At 34.3% G+C, this 18,475-nt stretch overlaps 1 protein-coding gene across 1 annotated transcript; it reads right to left on the minus strand.

The window, feature by feature from the left end:
• Nucleotides 1–449: 449 nt before the first annotated feature.
• Nucleotides 450–14,097, minus strand: LOC136985360 (leucine-rich repeat-containing protein 15-like). The gene is made up of 2 exons (XM_067282632.1): nucleotides 13,967–14,097; nucleotides 450–2,985 (listed from the first exon to the last, which is right to left on the minus strand). Exon 2 carries the CDS (start codon nucleotides 2,955–2,957, stop codon nucleotides 1,224–1,226), a length of 1,734 nt encoding a protein of 577 aa, XP_067138733.1. The 5' UTR covers nucleotides 2,958–2,985; nucleotides 13,967–14,097; the 3' UTR covers nucleotides 450–1,223.
• Nucleotides 14,098–18,475: the final 4,378 nt, after the last annotated feature.

The raw sequence follows: 18,475 nt of genomic DNA on the forward strand, positions 1-18,475 counted from the left end.
CTGTTGTTTATACGTCGGTAGAGGCAATAAATTGGTATAAGAAATGGAACCGGAAACACGGGGGCTTTTAATAATCTACCAGCTACCTAATTTATCACATTAAATATTTGTTTTCAAAAGCCGAAGCCACGCGCATCCTTAAAGTCTTTTTAAGCTCTTTTGCTTGTTTTTAATGCTTCGAACACGTTAAATTTTTAAACGTTGCTCCTATTTTGATGATTTCTATTTATTTATTTTCAACAAAATTTATCTTATTAGGAGATGGCGTCGCGACTCCAATCAAAGTCGCAACACTGCATTTTTCTTTAGATTGAATTAAAGACAGTTTTGAGTAAATCATTTATGGGTTTTCTAACCTAATTTTGAAATAAATTATTGTGAATTTCTACGTCGTTTATCATTTCCGCGACTCCATTGCCGTCGATTTAATTAGAGGAAAGAATTACAAATAAAAATTTAAAACTTTTATTATTATACTTTTCTTTATATCTGACCAGATTTAATTCAAACTTTAAAATTTATCCATTAGAAAATTGTATTGTCGAGTTCAATGACACGCGGCACTTTGGAAGCGATTCGATGCGACACGACGCAAAATACACTTTTTCATTTTACTTTCTTCGTGCGGCCACTGTTTTCAATAAAATCTAAAAGTTATTAAAATTAATTTTATGAACGACAGAACTTAAAAATGGAATATTATAATATATTCTACTTATTTAAAGCTCGTATCTGTTGCGAATGTCACCAGAACGACGACAGAGTCCCGTCTCTTGGATAATTGATGATTCTATTTATAAAAAAGAATGTAAATTCTGCTCTACAAAACCTTCGAAAGCCCAAGAAATGGTTTATTCTTCTTTCCTGTTTAAAAAACTCGTGTTTTTTGCGTTTTTTGATGAAAAAAATGAGATTTCTTCGCCTCCTTCTTTCGTCTTTCTTTAAGAAATGGCCTACTCTAAGCTACTTTTACAAATGTTCTAAACCACTAAAATTTGACACGATCTATCACAATAACAGAAGAAAAGAAACTATTATTAACAGGCTTTATCAAAAAAAAAAAAAAAAAAAAAATATGAACCTTTCACCACCAATCTTTTGAATTTTATGTAAAATTTGATTTGGGTACGTTTAAGTAACTTGGTCCCGTTTGGTGGCATCCCTTGCCCCAACTTTAAAACACACGATATGGCTCCTATAATGTTCTACTAATAAAATATGGCTCATCTGATGTTCGACCTGATCTGCCTATCTTCTGGGGCTTCCTCTATTCTATCCATGTTAATAAAGGCCAATCTCTTGTCACCCCCGTTCCGGTTGAAACAAGGATCGAATGAATAATCGTGGTTACGCTCCTCTTCGTGAGTGTAGTAAACTGCTCCTTGTTGTCTGTACAGAACCACAGCTATCACTACAATCAGCAACAAAATGATAATGATGGTCACCGCTATGACCACACCTATGTTGGACGTCGCTGGCAATACTATAGGTTGAGTCAGAGACACGGCGCAGGGTTGGAGATCCTCCATTTGCAGGGTTTGAAGTATCCGATCGGCTAAACTGGGAGGTTGAGCACAACGCGGGCATTCTTGGCCAAATTCGCACCTGTTTAAAGTGGAATTCCACGTCAGTAACGGGACGATATGACACTCTTGGCACAACCACGGATTGTTCTCGAGATGCAACACACTTAGGTCTGTTGCATTGCTCAACTGCTCTAGTAATTTGGGATAGAGCCACTTCAAGTTATTTTTTGACAAATCTAGAAGTTGTAACGCTTTAAGTGGGGCCAATAATTTATAAGAAACATTGGAAAATTTGTTTTCAGAAGCATTTAAGTGCCTCAAGTTCCGATTTTTGGATAAAGTATCGTCCGAAAGCTGAGTTAATCCCATTCCGGCTATATTCAATTTTTCCAATCTGTACAATAATTTCAGGACGGCCGCGATGACCCTGGGATTTAAAGGATTGTGGCTTATGTTTAGTGAGGAAAGAGATGGAACCAGAGGTGCCAAGACATCCGCATTCAGAGAAATGAGGCTATTGTTAGACAAGTCCAACTCTTTGATGGACGTGTTACAAAATGTGCACGGTGTGATCCTATGTATTCTATTCCCCGATAGGCCCAAGTGATCCAAGTTGTGTCCGTCAAACGTCTTATCGACGATCACCGTCAAGCTGTTGCCATCCAAGCGTAAGACGCGAAGTCTCTTAAGGTACCTAAATTCTTCGGGAGAAAAAAATTTGAACTTGTTGTTTCTTAGATCGAGTTCTTCCAAGTTCGGTAGTTGCTGGTAGATCAATGAATGCAATCTTGTTAACTGGCATCCTGCCAGGACGAGTTTCCTCAACGGTTTGACGTCCTTCATGTATTCTGGGTCAATATCTTTTAATGGGTTACCACCGAGGTCCAACACTTCTAATTCGGGTAGGAGATAAAACGAGCGAGGTACGAGGCCACGTAGACGATTGTTACCCAGTGACAGAGTCTTCAAACTCTTGAGTAGACGAAAGGGTGCGGAGGGAATGCCAGAAATGTGATTATAACTCAAATTTAGCACCTGCAGATTTTCTAATCCATTAAAGTCCGTGTCTCTTAAAATTGTAATGTTGTTGTGGCTCAGATCTAGTAATAACAGCTTGTCACCGGGCCAAAACGAACTGTCACCAATAGCAGGGAGGTTAGAGTGCACGATTCTGATCTCGCGAATATCTGAAAACTTGAGGAATATTCTACCGATGTTTAAATAGTTTGGCTTGTCTCTAGGAGCACTGATAATTAGCACTTGTGTGTCACTTTCCATATCTGTCGTTGGGATCTGTTTTAGACCTCCTAGTTCACACACTGTATATTTACGTTCTAGGTTTTCGTAGCATCTACAGTCGTCTGGGCACTTTCTGCTATCTGAAGCATTCAAGAGAGAGAGAATTGCGAGAAAGATGTATTTTCGGTCCATTCTGAAGATTGCTAAGCCATTTTTTCACCTGAAAATAATGAAAAATAATCAGTATCACTGCTTAATTAATACGAATTTTTAAACTTAAAACTTCGGTTCTGAAGAACAGCCAGGTAACTTTATAGAAAGTATGTTTTAGCTATAGAAGTGATCAGTACAGTACAAGCAGAAATATAGCATATATCACACAACAGACACACATATAGGCATAAATATACAAACAGCACGTCATAGTTTAGTATACTACATCTTGAGTGAAGAAGTGATAAAAGTGGATGTGAGAGACTAAACACACAAATTTTACCCTTCAACATCATCGTAATGATTCATTAATGTGTTTGAAAAAGGGTAAACGGTATTACAGTCTCTCGAAAGAAAGAAGAAAAATCCATAGATTACACAATTGAAGCGTAATACTTTTTAAAATAAGATTAAATCCCGGAATAACGTAACAAATGAGTTTTTATGATGTCAAGTTTACTCTCGAATGAGTGGCTAGCATAAGCAGCAATAAAATTAACAGAAGGAGCGTAAAGCTCCGTAGTGTAATGCGTAAAGAGTACAGTACAACCTTCGGGATTTTTTGTACCAATCTATTGTCGATCATTGGTAGCTCTCAAAGTACATTTGTCACCTCCCCGCTTCTCCACCTCGCCCGATGATGGGTCATGAGTCACGCGCATTTGTCATTCTTTACAATTAGTAATTGCAACGTCACAACGGATCTTAGTCTATATAATTATCGAGCATCGATTTTTTATAAATGGCGTATTGGCGCTTTGGAAATCAAATTTTTCACCATTTTTATCGACTTCCGAAGCGGGCTCCTGTCAATAAAAGTTAAATTTTCGGTGATATATAACGCCCCTTACACTAAATCTTCTCTTCGGCCTCCAGAAAATAAAAGTTATCGAATTTATGTCGAGCTTCGTTTGGCTGCTGTTGGTGGCCCCGTAACAAGTAATTCGTTTGAATCAGGTTTCCTGATATTAAGTTAATTTTAATGAATTAATCATTTTTTTCTGTCAATAATTCCATTAGTTTAATATATAAAGAATAGCAAAAATTGTAATATTCTCTGAGGAGATCGCTTGCTTTTTGTTAGGGTTTTTCATCAAATAATCTTTAACTGTAATTAACCAACATTCTGTACTTATTAGCTACATTAAACCCCACTTGTTAAGAGTCGACAATCTTGATAAGATCAGTTTGTACGCTATCTCTTCGCCAATGTTTCATGGCGATCATAAGTTAGAACACATTCTTGGTCCCAGTGAATATGTGATTTGTTACACGTGTACAATCTATCATTTAAGCAATTCTACTCAAAAATACAATTCTCTTCTTCTACAGCCATGATTTTCAATAGAATAGCCGAAACTTTATGACTCGTAATGCTGTGATAAAAGGGCTATAAATCACGAATACTTGTCCCTCTCGATATGTGTTAAATTTTAATTTATACAAGATTTCGGATGATTCGAAACACAACTTTTTTTCTAAAATGCTTTCTTTAGGTAATCACCCACCTGGCTCTGTATGGGATCTGTTAGTTTGGTGGGAGTAGTGCACATTATTGCGTTGCTTTGACGTCATCTTTTTAATATTACACTGAGAAATTCTCAAGAATGATTTGAAATTTGCATTAAAATGTGCACTCCCCACCAATAGAACAGATCTATGACGCTATTGGTTAAGTTGCTACTCAAACCACGTGTTTCTGTGACTCACAAGTATTGCTTTTGCTCAAACCATTCAGTAATAATGTAAATTTTGATTGAAGAGTTCTAAAATAGTTGAAGCGGAAGCTTAGAAACTAAGCACCACAAGAATAGTTCGGCATTTGGATAGGCCTACTTTGCGAGAAGGGAAATTTTAAAGTTGTCGAGTTTAAGCTCTATTGGCATGACTGCAGGGCAGCATATTTCGGGACTCCTTTCGCGAACAACGATGACGATAGTTTAGCAAATCGAGGAAATCGACAGAAGGCATTGTCACCAGTCATATCAGATAAAAACCGCCCCCTGGTAATCTCTCGCTTCCCTACATAAATTTGTAGGAAAAACATAAATGGGGGAGATTACTTTCTGTCTAGTCATTTTTATTCCAAAGCAAGAAGATAAGGCGACATAACCAAGAAAAATCGATAGGTTTTTCTCTCGATAATGACACTATTGGACGCCATATTGGATCGTTAAAATATTTATTAGTCTGTGGTGACTTCGCATATTTTCTTTTATTATTATTATTTTATTTCTTCTGGTCTTCCTATAGATAAATCGAACACGCGAAAACCTTTCGTTCTCCTATGTGTCCATCATTTATATTCATGAATCACGATGCTAACGAGTTGTGTGAATCACAGACGTCCATTATACTTAGACCGAAGTCAAATTAGTGGACTACATTTATACATATTGTTTGATTGCGAACGGAGTAAATTGAATTATGGTATTCTCTTGGTATCATGTCCATTAGGGTAATAGATACTCTACCCCTCTCCCTTCGTGCCCGATAAACCTTTGGACTCGTGTCACGATATGCTTATGAGGTGTACATCTACTATCGTGCGAACTCGGAACGGATCGTATAGTAATGGCGCCATTGGTTCTATAGGTGGCCCGACTCTTAAATTGGAAGACAGATAAATACAAACTCGCCAATTTCGAAGATAAATTGAAATATATTGACTGAAGCCGAGTAGGCGCCATATTGGCACACAAGATTAAGTAATGGATATTCATGGAAGAACACGTTTTTAAAGAGTTTCTGTAGTACTTTTTATGAATTCTAAGGATAAATTTGATATCATGCAATTTTTCATAAGTTAATAAGCTCGGCACACTGTTAAACTTGGCGCCATGTCAATGTGCCAAGCATATTAGGAGTATGAATATTTACACGAATTAATTTATTTTAAAGTTATTTCGATGTCTAGAAGTTTAAACATCGAATTTAGCTCTATATTTTTAAAAATAATATTTAATTTTTAGAATATAGGCCTAATATAACATTAATGCATAGTGTGCCATGTTTGTTAATTAATGCTTTGCAAAGGCTTGAAGCATTTTCGTGCCTAGAACACGTTGCATTGGTAGTATACTAGTTTAAAACTCCGCTAAACATGTAAAGGGTTATAAAATTTGATTTTTTAGATGTATACAAAGTGTAAAAGAGACGAATGACGACGTTTTGCATAATAAAAATCACTGGAAAGATTAAAAAAAAAACATAATGCAAAGGTGTTTTTTGATGGAAGATGCTTTCTACGCTTCTTTTTCTAAGTGAGTGAGAAGTGTTATGATTTTTCTTCCTTCTTTTTTTATTTTTTTAAAGTTATGCTGTTAACTTTTAAATTGCCAAAGTAATTTTTAGATCAATCGAAAAGGTTTCAAAGTATTTGAGTGGGATTTATACGGTTATTAACAGCTTAAGTGGAGTACAACTCAACGATTCCATCTTCACGTCTTTGAGGATTACAACAACGATTTTTCCCTCGAGGAGAAGAAGAAGAGGAGGAAAAGAAAGGAAAACGAAAGAAATCTTTCATCTTAAACAGAAAAATGTGTAGAGGAGAGCGTGTTGCTGCTTTTTGAACCCATCAGAAGAGACAAATAGGGGCGAGTCAGATGTGTCAGCTAAGAGACGATGCAATTCTGAAAGAAAGACATTAAATTAACAGTCAGAACAGCGATTAAAAGTTATTTTATGGTTCCTACTTTAGTTAATATAAAACGGCGAGGTTGAGAATGATAAATCAATGTTATGTAAGTCGGAAGAAATGGTTGACAAAGTTTAACCGATAACTTTGGAAGCAAAATTTAAACGTGGATTCTTCAGAATATTAAACGTTAAAAATATTTGGTTACAAAACAGGTAGGATTTAAAATTTAAAAAAATCTAATTAAAATAAGAATAGAATTACCTTAAATAACTCCCAATATATGCAAAATCCTCTAGAACCTACCAAAACATATAAAAGTCAAGAAAACCTATAAAAAGTTATAAAGATCTTTAAACATCTATTAATATAAAGATAAATTAAATCCTCCTGAAATTACTAAATTATCCCACCAGAACTTATCAAAATCTGTAAAAAAAAGTCTTCTAGAGCCTACCGTAGTCTACAAAAACCTCTAGAAGCTATCAAAATATATAAAAGTTTACTACCTACCAAAACCTATAAAATATCTTCGAAATCCTAGCAAAGATAAGGTTAAAAAAATGACACCTTTCAATAAAACGGCTGTCGGTTATATCCAAAATATCAAAAAATTTTATAATATAAGCTAAAATTTCATAAATGTTTACTAAAAAGTGGACAAAATACAGCCTACACACGCCTATGGGAGCTTGCTTTAAATGTGCTACCAGATTATAATCTGGTGGCACATTTAAAGCAAGCACCCACGGGCATAGACAACATATATTTGGGCAATTTTTCTAACAAAATTGAGGAAGAAAGTGATGGAATTATCAAGGAAATCTTATTAAATAATGGTCCTAGCGATCTTAAATCAAAATCTAAGTGTAAAAAATGAGCGTGGATGTTGCGAGGGAGGGAGAAAGAGAGCGAACATTTTGCAAATTTTATTCCACAACTATCAATCACGTGACTGGAATAAAACATTCATTTTACGAACACGAAGGGAAGAAGAGTTTAGATGTGTAGTGAAATTTCTTCAATAAATTACTACTCGGTTCCTTTATAAAATATTAATATTCTATTCCGAAACTATGGAGATTTTTTCTTTTAATTTTTAAAAATCTAAAGATATAAAATTTTAAGTAAAAAAATAAAGGAAAAAAGGGGGAGAGATTCGACTTGAGAATTTAAATAAGATTGTAAATCACCTTTACGATGAATATATCTTGTTTACTTTTTATTGTTGCAAACTTTCGTCTTTCGACATAAAAAATTATATTTTTTTCAACGTTTAAAGCTAGCAATTACGAAAAAAACACTAAAATTTGTTGTTAGTTCCGCAATACATGGCAACGAAACTCATTAAAAAGTAAGGAAATCTCAATTTATGCTCCGAAAAAAAGGTAGGAAACGGAAGGGGAAAATCCACTAAAAATGATCGAAATCTATCGACAAAAACCACCAAAATTTTGTTAAATCTATAAGGAAACGTGTCAGAATATTAGAATGATTTAAACCTCTAAAAATCTACTAAAATCTACTAAATACTGCAATAAATACTGTAACGGCTAGCTGATATGTCGTAAGAATGTGTTAAAGAACTGCTAAAGTCAACAAATTAATAATAAAAGTTAATTAAACGTCATTTACAATCTAGTAAATCAAAATCAACTAAAATCCCCTAGAACGTAGAAGTCCGCTAGAATCTACTAGAACCTACAAAAATCGACTCGACCCTAACAAAGTCTATTAAAATCCTCTAGAAAACGCCAATATCTAATGCAATAATCCTTTAAAACACGTGAAAAGCTATAAAAACACGTAGAAATTACCATAATTTATACATTAAAAAATCTAGCATCTATTAAAAGATACAAAAATCCTCTAAAATCTAACAGGCTTTATTAAAACGTCACTAAAACTTTTTATAATTAAAAAAACGTTTTATATGTACAAAATTACTTTGTATAGAATTTCTATACACTAGAAATTTACAGAAGTTTACCTATAAAACTTGTGGTTATTCTCTAGAACCTATCAACACTTACAAAAGTTGACTATAACCAATGATAATCATTTTTGAACCTATCTATACCTATAAATGTCTATAAAAGTCTGGTGAAACCTATCAAAATCCTTAAATATCCATTACACTACAGCAGTTCGTAAAAGTCCTCTAAAACTTAAAAAAATCAATAAAAATCCTATTCACTAACGAAAATTGAATCGGTATAAGTCTTATAAAAAGTGACAAAAATGTAATAAAATGTAGTGTAAGGTCATAAAGTTTAGTCAATCATAATGTACAAATATAATAATTTCTAAAATTCCGGAAAGAGAAAGTTACTCGAATTATCGAAAATTTACAAGCAACTTGAATGAAATGTACTGTACTGTACTACAAGCGGAGGGGTTCCCACTATAAAATATACCAGAAAAATTACAAATGTGAAAAAACCGCAAAATGAGGGTTTTATATCTAGCAGATGATATAAAATACAGAAAAATTTCAATAATCCCTGCTAAATATTGGGCAACAACTCTTACTCGTTCAACTAACAAGTCAGTTCGTACGTTAACACGAGAAGAACATCGTTAGAGAGAAATAATAAGATGATTAATGCCAATTTTCTACTGTAACGACTACCGTCGTCAAAGGTAATTCCCCTAAACGGGGGAAACTTCATCTGGCAATGTGTTTAGAGCATTATTAATCTTCGAGGGGACGGGGGAAGTTGGATACTGAAAGATTTAAGGATTTTATGAGAAATATGTCGCCAGTAAGATAAGAATATTAACAGGAAAGGCTCGTTATACAATATTTCAGAGTATATGTTCGAGTTTTGTGTACTTGCAGCTGGTTGGAATCGTAAAAATTCCGATATTTTCAGAAGTAGGGCAGAAAACAAAGCGTAATCTGCTAATGTCTCTCTGTAAATAATGAAACTTGTCTTATTAGTCGCAGTAAAAAATCCCTGAGGGAATATTCTACAGAAATAAACTTAATTGTTTGTTCTATTCGTTTCCATTTCTTCTTTCGATCCCCCTTAAAGTATCCTTTACGACTTCTGCAACAAAATCCAGATGTAGCCAATTTTCCTTATTACTACAAAAGTTTTTTATTCATTTGTTTGAATTTATAGAATAAAGTTATGTACAAATCTACATGCTTCAAAATAGAAAAGTTCTGTAATTTATTTCTACGTGGCGTAACAATTACAATAATGACTATTTTGAAAGGTTATCCATTTTCCTTCAGAGATAAACAATTTTCAAAACTCTGCAACTTAAAAAATATTGGGGTTAGAGACTTGAAATTTAAAAACTTTGGTATCAAATCTTAGTGGCTACACTGCTGACGTCATTAGAACTATGTACTCTCTCTGGCATTCTTTAAAAATTTTGAATTTCAATCACGTTACTCAAATGCTGCGCTTCGTGACGTTGAAGTTTATTTAAAGTTGGTCATGTTTTGAGTTAAACTAAGATGTTAACCATTAAACAAGACGAGTTAACTACCATTAAAATCTACGGTTACAAAGTTTTGCCGAGAAAAAATGAGTGGTTCTGCTAATCTGGGTTACTAAATGTGGTGTGGACCAGGAAGGGAACAGGATATGTCACATGCCATCTGGTGAAGCACCCTTCTCATGCTGGATGTTTGCAGCTGCTAAAGAATGATTCATTCCAAATTTTTCTCACTTTGAGGCTATTTCGTTTGAAGAAAATGATTTAAAATACATAAATATAGAGGCAGAAATCAGAATACTTAGATATACGATCTAAATATGTTACATATCTTGATCTTAATAAATTAATTGGATATTTGATATTTTATGTATAAGAATATGATCTTGTATACCTAATTATTTTTCGATCCGTATCTTAAGTATGTTAATGAGCTTCTAAAACTATCAATTTTAACACAAAATAAGTGTTTTCTAGGCCAAATTTATGGAATTTTCTTATAATTCTGAGAAACTTTCATGCATTCTTACTTTTTATTCTCGCTATTTGCTTTGTGTTGTAAGATGATAACACGACAAGCATTAAAAAATGTCGATAATTGTAATTAGTTCCCTCACTTTTATAATGATTGACAAGTTATTTTACTTCATAAAAAAGTTTATATTTTCAAATTTTATACCTAATTTTGAAATTTTTTATTTAAAAAACTGTTGCTCGATTATATTTAAAGTGACATAAAAACATTATTTTACAGTTAAACTTTAAAGGATTTCTTAACTATTCTAAGAAAGCAGCATGAGCTTGATGCCATTATTCCTTGTATACAGTTATACTTTTATGTAAACTACTGTATTTTACAGCGCATTACGATGCCAAACATTAAAAATTATCGCTACTTTTGTAACAATAATTACACAAAATTCCGGGTAGTTAACGGATCATTTAAACTAGTTTCTGTAATTTTCAACGTCTATGTCTTGGCTACTAAATTAGCCTTACATTTTAAAGTGAAATTTATAACCCGTTAAATTAAACTAACAGACTTCCTCTGTGATATTCTGTACTTTTTAAACCCAGAGGGGGTCGAAGCTAAAGTTTTATTACTAAGAAAGATAAACTGACGTTTCTGTTACGTTTAAACTGTAGCAATATTAAAAAACTGGGTATCGAAATAAGTGTATACAACGCCCTTTATGTTGAATTTATCGAATTACCCTTGGTGAAGTCGACAATGTCGAAGACGTAATCTGTCAATTTTGTTAATCTTTTGGCAAATAAACACGGGAAGAAATAAAGTCAATGACTTATGCTTCACATCTGCTGCAGAAAGTGACTAAAGACAGGAAGTAACGCATCTGTTTTTTCCTTTCCTGCACAAACCTTCCTTTGTTATCTTATCTTTAACTGTTATAAGATAATCTAAGGCTAAGAGCCACAAAAATTTAATACCTAGTTAAGATTTTTACGATCTTAACTCTTCTACAAACGATAATTCGGGTTGCAATACGCAAAATAATTGGAGCACATGCCCCGGAACCTAATTCTGGGAATATTCTGTATCAAAATAACAATTAGTCATTCGTATTAATGAATGGTGACAGAATCACCTTCCCAGACACCATTCTTAGTACCAGTTTGCAGCAAATCAAATAGCGATTTGTTTAAAAAACACGTGCTAAAAATCTGTACCGTATCTTTTTTAATAGAGAAAAACTATGTAGAAATGAAAAAAGACAGCAGAAATTAATTGTAGACACTTGCTCCTCCCCGCTAGAAATGGAAGGGTACGTAACTAATACTCTGTTGTGGGAACGGTTTTACTCGCCACACCTGTCACTTACAAGTTGCCCGATGTCCCATAAAAATCGAGAAATTTGAGATTTCAGTTGTCTTCCTTTCCAGTTTGAGTGGCAAAAAAAATCGTTGAATGTAACACGATTCGACTGTATACCTTTCAACTGTACAGAACCGTGAGAGAGATAATTCTCTAAACGGTTCTTCAGCACAGTTGTCACGAATGTGCCCCCCGCTATCTCTAACTAACTTAGTTTTAAATCCATAATTTGCGGCATATCGGCGAATAAATCAAAATTGATCGAGTTAAATAAGTAATTAGCAGAAAATTTTGGGGTATTTAAAAAAATCTAGCCTAGTTATACGTCATTTATATTATATTTTCCTACTCCTACACCAGCGTTGATCTTTTCATACATCCGTCTGATAGATTTGACATATCTTTTAAAAGAGATTCTAAGAAAAAACTACAGCTTCATCCATCCATCATAAGATTGATAACGAGTCAGAAAACATAATTTTTTCTCGATAAATCTGCAAATGTTATATAAGTTATATACAGATATAGGAAACGTGCCTTCGATTATCTCGAGAGAATCAAAGGCACAGGAAGATGGAGTGAAGATAATTAGCAAATTTTGCAGCTGCTCAGCCTTTATTGATTTTATAATTTTGAGCTGCACTAAAGCAAGAAGAGCAAGAGCCACAACTACAGTTTAACTCGATTTTACACAAAATTTTCTACTTATCTGTAAATAATTCATTTGTAATTAGATAAATTCGGTTTTCCTTTAGCAGATTTTGTTGCGCAGATAGAACTCATCTACGCTAATTATGCTTCCGCTTTGGGAGTCGGAGACCAGCAATTAAAATTTTCTTCTTTCACGTTTCACTCGTTTGCCGCTAAGGTATTCCCATAGGAGAATAATTGTCGCCGAAGTATCTGTCCCTAAAAGAGACGTGTTGTTTGTTGTTTTGTGGTTAGAATTTCTTCTAAGCTATTAACTTGTGAAAACTGCCTTTCGGGTGACGTAACGAACGAGCAATGACTTCAAAATCTCTTCCACACTCGGGTGTCACAATGAAGTGGGTTCATTTTGACTGCATTTTCTGCGCATCAAATATTTAAAAAATAATAATAAAATTTTCCGCAAGCATCGCAGTCGAATGCGGAAGCGTCTCCTTTCTCCTCCGAGAAAATTTTCGCACCTGGGCTCAAAAATGAAAAATTTAGAACCAAAAAAACTTTTCAATAGCAAATGGAATGGAATTGAAAGTGAATGTTAACATAATTGCGCCCCCTGGATTAAAATTTGCGTTATTTTTTTAAATGGGTGACGTGGTGACGTAATTGAATTATTCATCCTCTTCACCAGCGACTATCAAAGTCGTGTTTTACACTACATTTCGTAACATAGAGGTCTCGCAACCGGCTCCGAAAGGCTTCATTACTATCGTTGTCGTCTGCTATTAAAGTGGTGTTTTCAACTTCCGTGACCGTTTATTAAAACTCCAGCACCCCCAGAGTAGGGGAAGAATAGAAAAATAGATTCTTTATTCAAGGGGGCGCGTGTTCTCCCTCCTAAAACCCTAGAATAGATCAAAGTAAAAATTGGAGAAAGTTGCGTATCCCGAAGTCGGGATGATTCGGGGAAGGAGACGAAGGAAACTTTTTTCTCTCGTCAGAAACGACTGTTTTCGATAAACTAGGGAAATTAACGTACTAAAATTCTATAAAACTTCCAGAAAATGGACGATAAACGGAAAATTACATACTAAAACGAAACATAACGAGTACGGAGGCCATAAATGCTTCACCGAATGACATAAACATCGTCCGAATATTTAATTCCCTCCGCCAAACATGGCAGAGCGAATTTCACCAATTTTTTCTGTGTCGAAAGTTTTAAGAAAGAATAAAAAAGAGGCTACTTTGAGAAACAATTACAAGAATCGAATAAGTTTTTAATTAATTACCTGGCGGCGCTCCAGTTTTGAATATTTGAAAAAAACTGTTACTAGAGTATTAATGGTAGAGACGTACGAAGTTTCGGTGGTTTGAAATTCGAACGACTCGAAGAAAAACTTAAAGTATACTCACGTGATTATGTTATTCCTTGCGCCGATTTGAATTGGGAGTTGTTTATCACGTTACACGGACGGCTCCCGAGGGCGCAGCAGCGCTTTACTTCTCCCGTTGCGCGAGAGCATCGACTCTAAATACGCGCCTCCGAGTTGGCGCGTCGAGTGGTAGAGGGAGCTAGTGTCTATGTGTTCTCCCTTTCGGTCGTTGTGTTAAATATGGATGATCCCGACCGAATCCTATCAAATAATACTCTTACCACGGAACAAGATTAAATTATACAATGTTTTGATTAGGCCAAGACTCGAGTGCAATAACTTTACCCCGTTTCGCGACTATTCAAAAGGTCGTCGCGATTTTATTTCAAACGATTATACTACTTTGGATAATAATTTTTGACGAAAATATACTAGGTATTAAAATTTTTGACTTAATTCATTTAGTATTAATTACGATTTTACAACACGTCGACGTTTATCGTTTAACATAATTAATTCATCGTGATATCGAAGAATTAATATTTTAATTTTATTTTAGTTTGTAAATATTTTTAGCGTTTCATTTAATTACAGTTAAGCCGAATCTAGGCTGATTATTATTTGATAAAAGTTTATTACTTTTATCGGCAATTTTCTATAATGACGAAATAAAATATTAAAAATATCCAGCACGTGACGTGACGCTTACCTTTTCGAATTTTTAAAAATGGCAGTAAATGTAGTGACGCGTTATTAACAAAAGTTTTGCATGTTATAACAGATTAGCTATCGAGTTTATCGCTTAACACGTTAACGTGAGATTTCGTAGAAAATTATTAAAACTGCAATTTTATGGTTTAAATTCGGCGAAAATCGCTATCAATTATTCATCTTCCTAGTTTAAATGTCCAAGCGTTAAAACCCGTCTCGGAGGAACCGCTAGAATCAACACAAAAGCAATACCTTACGATACGTAAGTACCCCGTCGTTTAAAATACGGTATAAAATATTAGAATTTATTAAAAAGATTTTCAATATTTAATAATGGTTCGAATTTTAAGTACGATAATGACGTCAAATTTACGTTGGCGGTTGTTGCGACGTCACGTCGTACACAAATAAAATTTTTAAATTTTGAATTAATGAGATTGCATTTTAAATAAGAAATTTATCTTTAAAAATTGAAAATGTGTATCGGCTCGTCTCACGTTTCGGTTGTTAGCGATAGCACTTCGACTAGCGGGAGGTTTATAAATTAATTTATGAAAACTAATTTGTAATTAGAGATTTAATGAAGTTAAAACATTATAATTAAACCTCGTTAGCTTGTAATAATTAAAAACATTAAAAAAAGTATTTTTATTTATCGTTTGACGTTGCAAATTTAAAAGCTAATTGTGACGTCATCTAACTTCCGGCGATGAAAATATCCGATTTCGGTTTACAAGACATTTTTATTTATTCATAGAATTTATAAATTTGGAATTTAAAAATATTTTGAACGCGTTTATACGAAATTCTTTAAAATTTAAATAATTTAACAAATTGTCATCCGCTTATCTTAATGGCGCGCTAACGACGAGACGTAACGAGCGCTTGCGGTGACGTATTACAAATACGAGTTTATAAGGCAAAACGAACGAATTTCAATAGAAATTTGAAAATAAGCCATTAATTAAATTTCTATTAGGCCCGTCTTCAGTTACAAAATTCGAGTGTAAATAAACGATGTAATTTTTTGAGATGGACAAAAATCATAGATATTAAGCGAATATTACGTAAGATTTTTTTTTATTTTTCGCCAGTTATCACGTGCTGACAAAGCAGCTGTTGACCCGCCGGGTAACTTGGTCCGCGACCCGGCGGTAGATGTCGGGAGCGGCGGAAGGAAGAATGACGCGTGATCTGCACTTTTACCTCTTTTTGGAAGATTTACTTCTTGCGAAATGTCAGCTCGGACTGCGCGTAAATTTAAAACTTCCGGAAAATTTATAGAATAAGAGCTTATAAAGATTTTTTCGTTTCTTTTAAAAATTTTAGGTGGCGCCGAATGAAAGAAATATCGTACGAGCGCCATCTGACATTTTTTTCCTTAAAAGAATTGTTCGCTTCGTCGTTGCTCGTTTTAATAATCGATGAAATGCAATCGGATTTACGCGTTAATTACCGAAATAAAAAACCATCGTTTGTTTCAATTTCTGAACAATTTTAAACTACTTTAATGTAAAAAACTCGACTTTATCATCACGCCGATGCTCGCGGGCCCTCGACGATAAATCGAGTCGAAATAATCCAACGTAAGGTCTTAAATTATTAATTACCACAATTAAATATAAAAATTCCTTCAAAATATGTAGAAAGTTAACTTCTCCATCCTGTAAAGAACCGTTTGGGCGGGGTCGGTGATACACGCGGTGTCGGCGGTTCGATCGCACGTCGAGCGAGAACAAAAAAAATGGAAACACCCAACTAACAGTGATGTAGCCTGGATAAAAAGCAGTTTCCGATCCGGTTGCACACTGGCAGCTTCACAATAAGGTCCTAGTGGCATATGGATGCACGACTTACAAACCATCTGCTGTTAATAACCGTTTTCGATTCTAGATCATTTCCATCTGTAACGGCTACTCTGCAGCTGCAACAGTTATTAGCTGAGATTGCTCTTCGGTTTCTTTCTATAACTGCCATTGTTTCGTATATATAGTGCCATTTTATTCCTCGATACTTCTTAAATTCTTATCGATTGTCGAATATAATCTTGTCATCTTATTGCTTTTTCCTATTATTTAATAGGATAATGCTGACTTTTAACGATGCTGCAGGTTTTTTTCACATTGTTGACGTTGCTCCTTCTCCGCACGCTTCTCTCTGCCACATTTGTTTCGAGATATTCGAGTAACTTGGCTCGAAAATTTAAATACGCTAACTAACATTACTTTAGAGATACTTTTATAATGTAATAATTCATTTGTATTACTTGTTTTGCTTATTTTCCTCGTGATTTATCCATATTTTCAAGTTTTTGTATTATCTTTAACACTTCGGTTGTATTTTCTTTCAGAATATGTTTTCTAAAGGAAGAAACTTAAGTAGAACAATAATTAAAGTCGAGACAAAAACGCAATTGCTACTCTTCTCCGAGTGCCATAGCGTGGCTTTTTCTGTAAATGACTCGATGTCGTAAGGAGTACAGCTTACTATATTGTCTATACTCGATTTAATGAAGCTTTTTCATCTTTATCCTAAAAATTGTCCACTTGGACTTGGATTTTTGGGACTATTACGCCGGAGCTCCGGCTATTTGCGAAAGGAGGAGTTCTTAATCAGAAAAACAAAATCTCTCTATTTTTTCACCTGTACAGGATAAGTCCTAAAAATAGTCCTAAAACTCCGATGAGTCCGAGTTGACAATTTTTACAATAAAGTACGATTTAAGGACACGAAGGCATTTAAGTTAAGCTTCTTTATCCTTTGCGCGTTTCTACACATTCATTTTCGGGTCATATTTCTGCAATGCCTCATTTTCACCGCGTAGTTCTTTGGCCTATTCAAATTTCTCACAATTCTCCCTCTTTGCGATTGTTTACAAATTCCCATCGCGGGGAAAAAATGTTGACAAATTCTCCGCAACTAATGTTCTTAAACTAATCTGGGAAGCGACTCGGCAAAATGCAAAACGGCAGAAGAAATGTTAAATCGGGCCACCGTCCCCCATTTAAAGAAACAATTTATGGAGCATGCTCGTTCGCTTAAGGAGAACCATCTCGGTATCCAGGAAACGGTAAACGCCCACACGGACGTACAGGGGGAGTAGGGAAGAAGTACAGTACTAGAGGTAATTTTGAAAATTCGTGTCTCTTTGCATGACTCGCGATGACACGGCTAACGTCGTTGTCCTTTTTATGTTCTTTCCGCTCTCGATTCGGCTCCATTTTTTTTTCTCCCGTTTGAAGAAGAAATAAACCTCTTAAAAAAGCATCAACAATCCGTGTAAACTGGGTAATTTATGAACGGATAATTACTTTTAAGAAAGAAGATGCGACGAGAAGAGAGCGGTAGATTCATTTAATTAATTAAATATTTTATTAGGTCTAGGAATTTTTATAATTTAAATATTATTACGTGATTTTTTTAAAAATTTCGGCCTCGGTTTAATTAAATAAACTCGAAACACGCATCACGATCGTTTGTTGATTCACGCTTCATTCGGCAAATTTTCGGTTGATTAATGTTCAAATTTAATTTTACGGAATTAAAAGAAGAAACTAAGCTTAAATTTAGAACTTTATCTTCAATTCCTTCGTAAAACTGAAGATAAATATAATTCAATCCAAGCTTTTCTTCCAAGAAAAACAAAGTAAGATAAGGAAAAAGTTATCTTCTGGATGATAAGGGTGCGTGTTTAAAGCTTCCGAATTTAATTTTGAAGATTTAAACTTGAAATAATTCTTTCATTTATCTATTTTCGAGCTTTTAGTATTAAAATTTCTCTTCTTATACGTTTGATAAAGTTGTAAGTTAAGAATTTTGGTACTTTCTTCTAGAACTC

The sequence above is a fragment of the Centruroides vittatus genome, unplaced genomic scaffold (assembly GCF_030686945.1).
Source record: "Centruroides vittatus isolate TY-2023 unplaced genomic scaffold, ASM3068694v2 contig_1208, whole genome shotgun sequence".
Classification (NCBI taxonomy): domain Eukaryota; kingdom Metazoa; phylum Arthropoda; class Arachnida; order Scorpiones; family Buthidae; genus Centruroides; species Centruroides vittatus.

Coding starts and splice junctions, on each gene's coding strand:
- LOC136985360 (XM_067282632.1), bottom strand. CDS start 2,957: ATGGACCGAAAATACATCTTTCTCGCAATTCTCTCTCTCTTGAATGCT.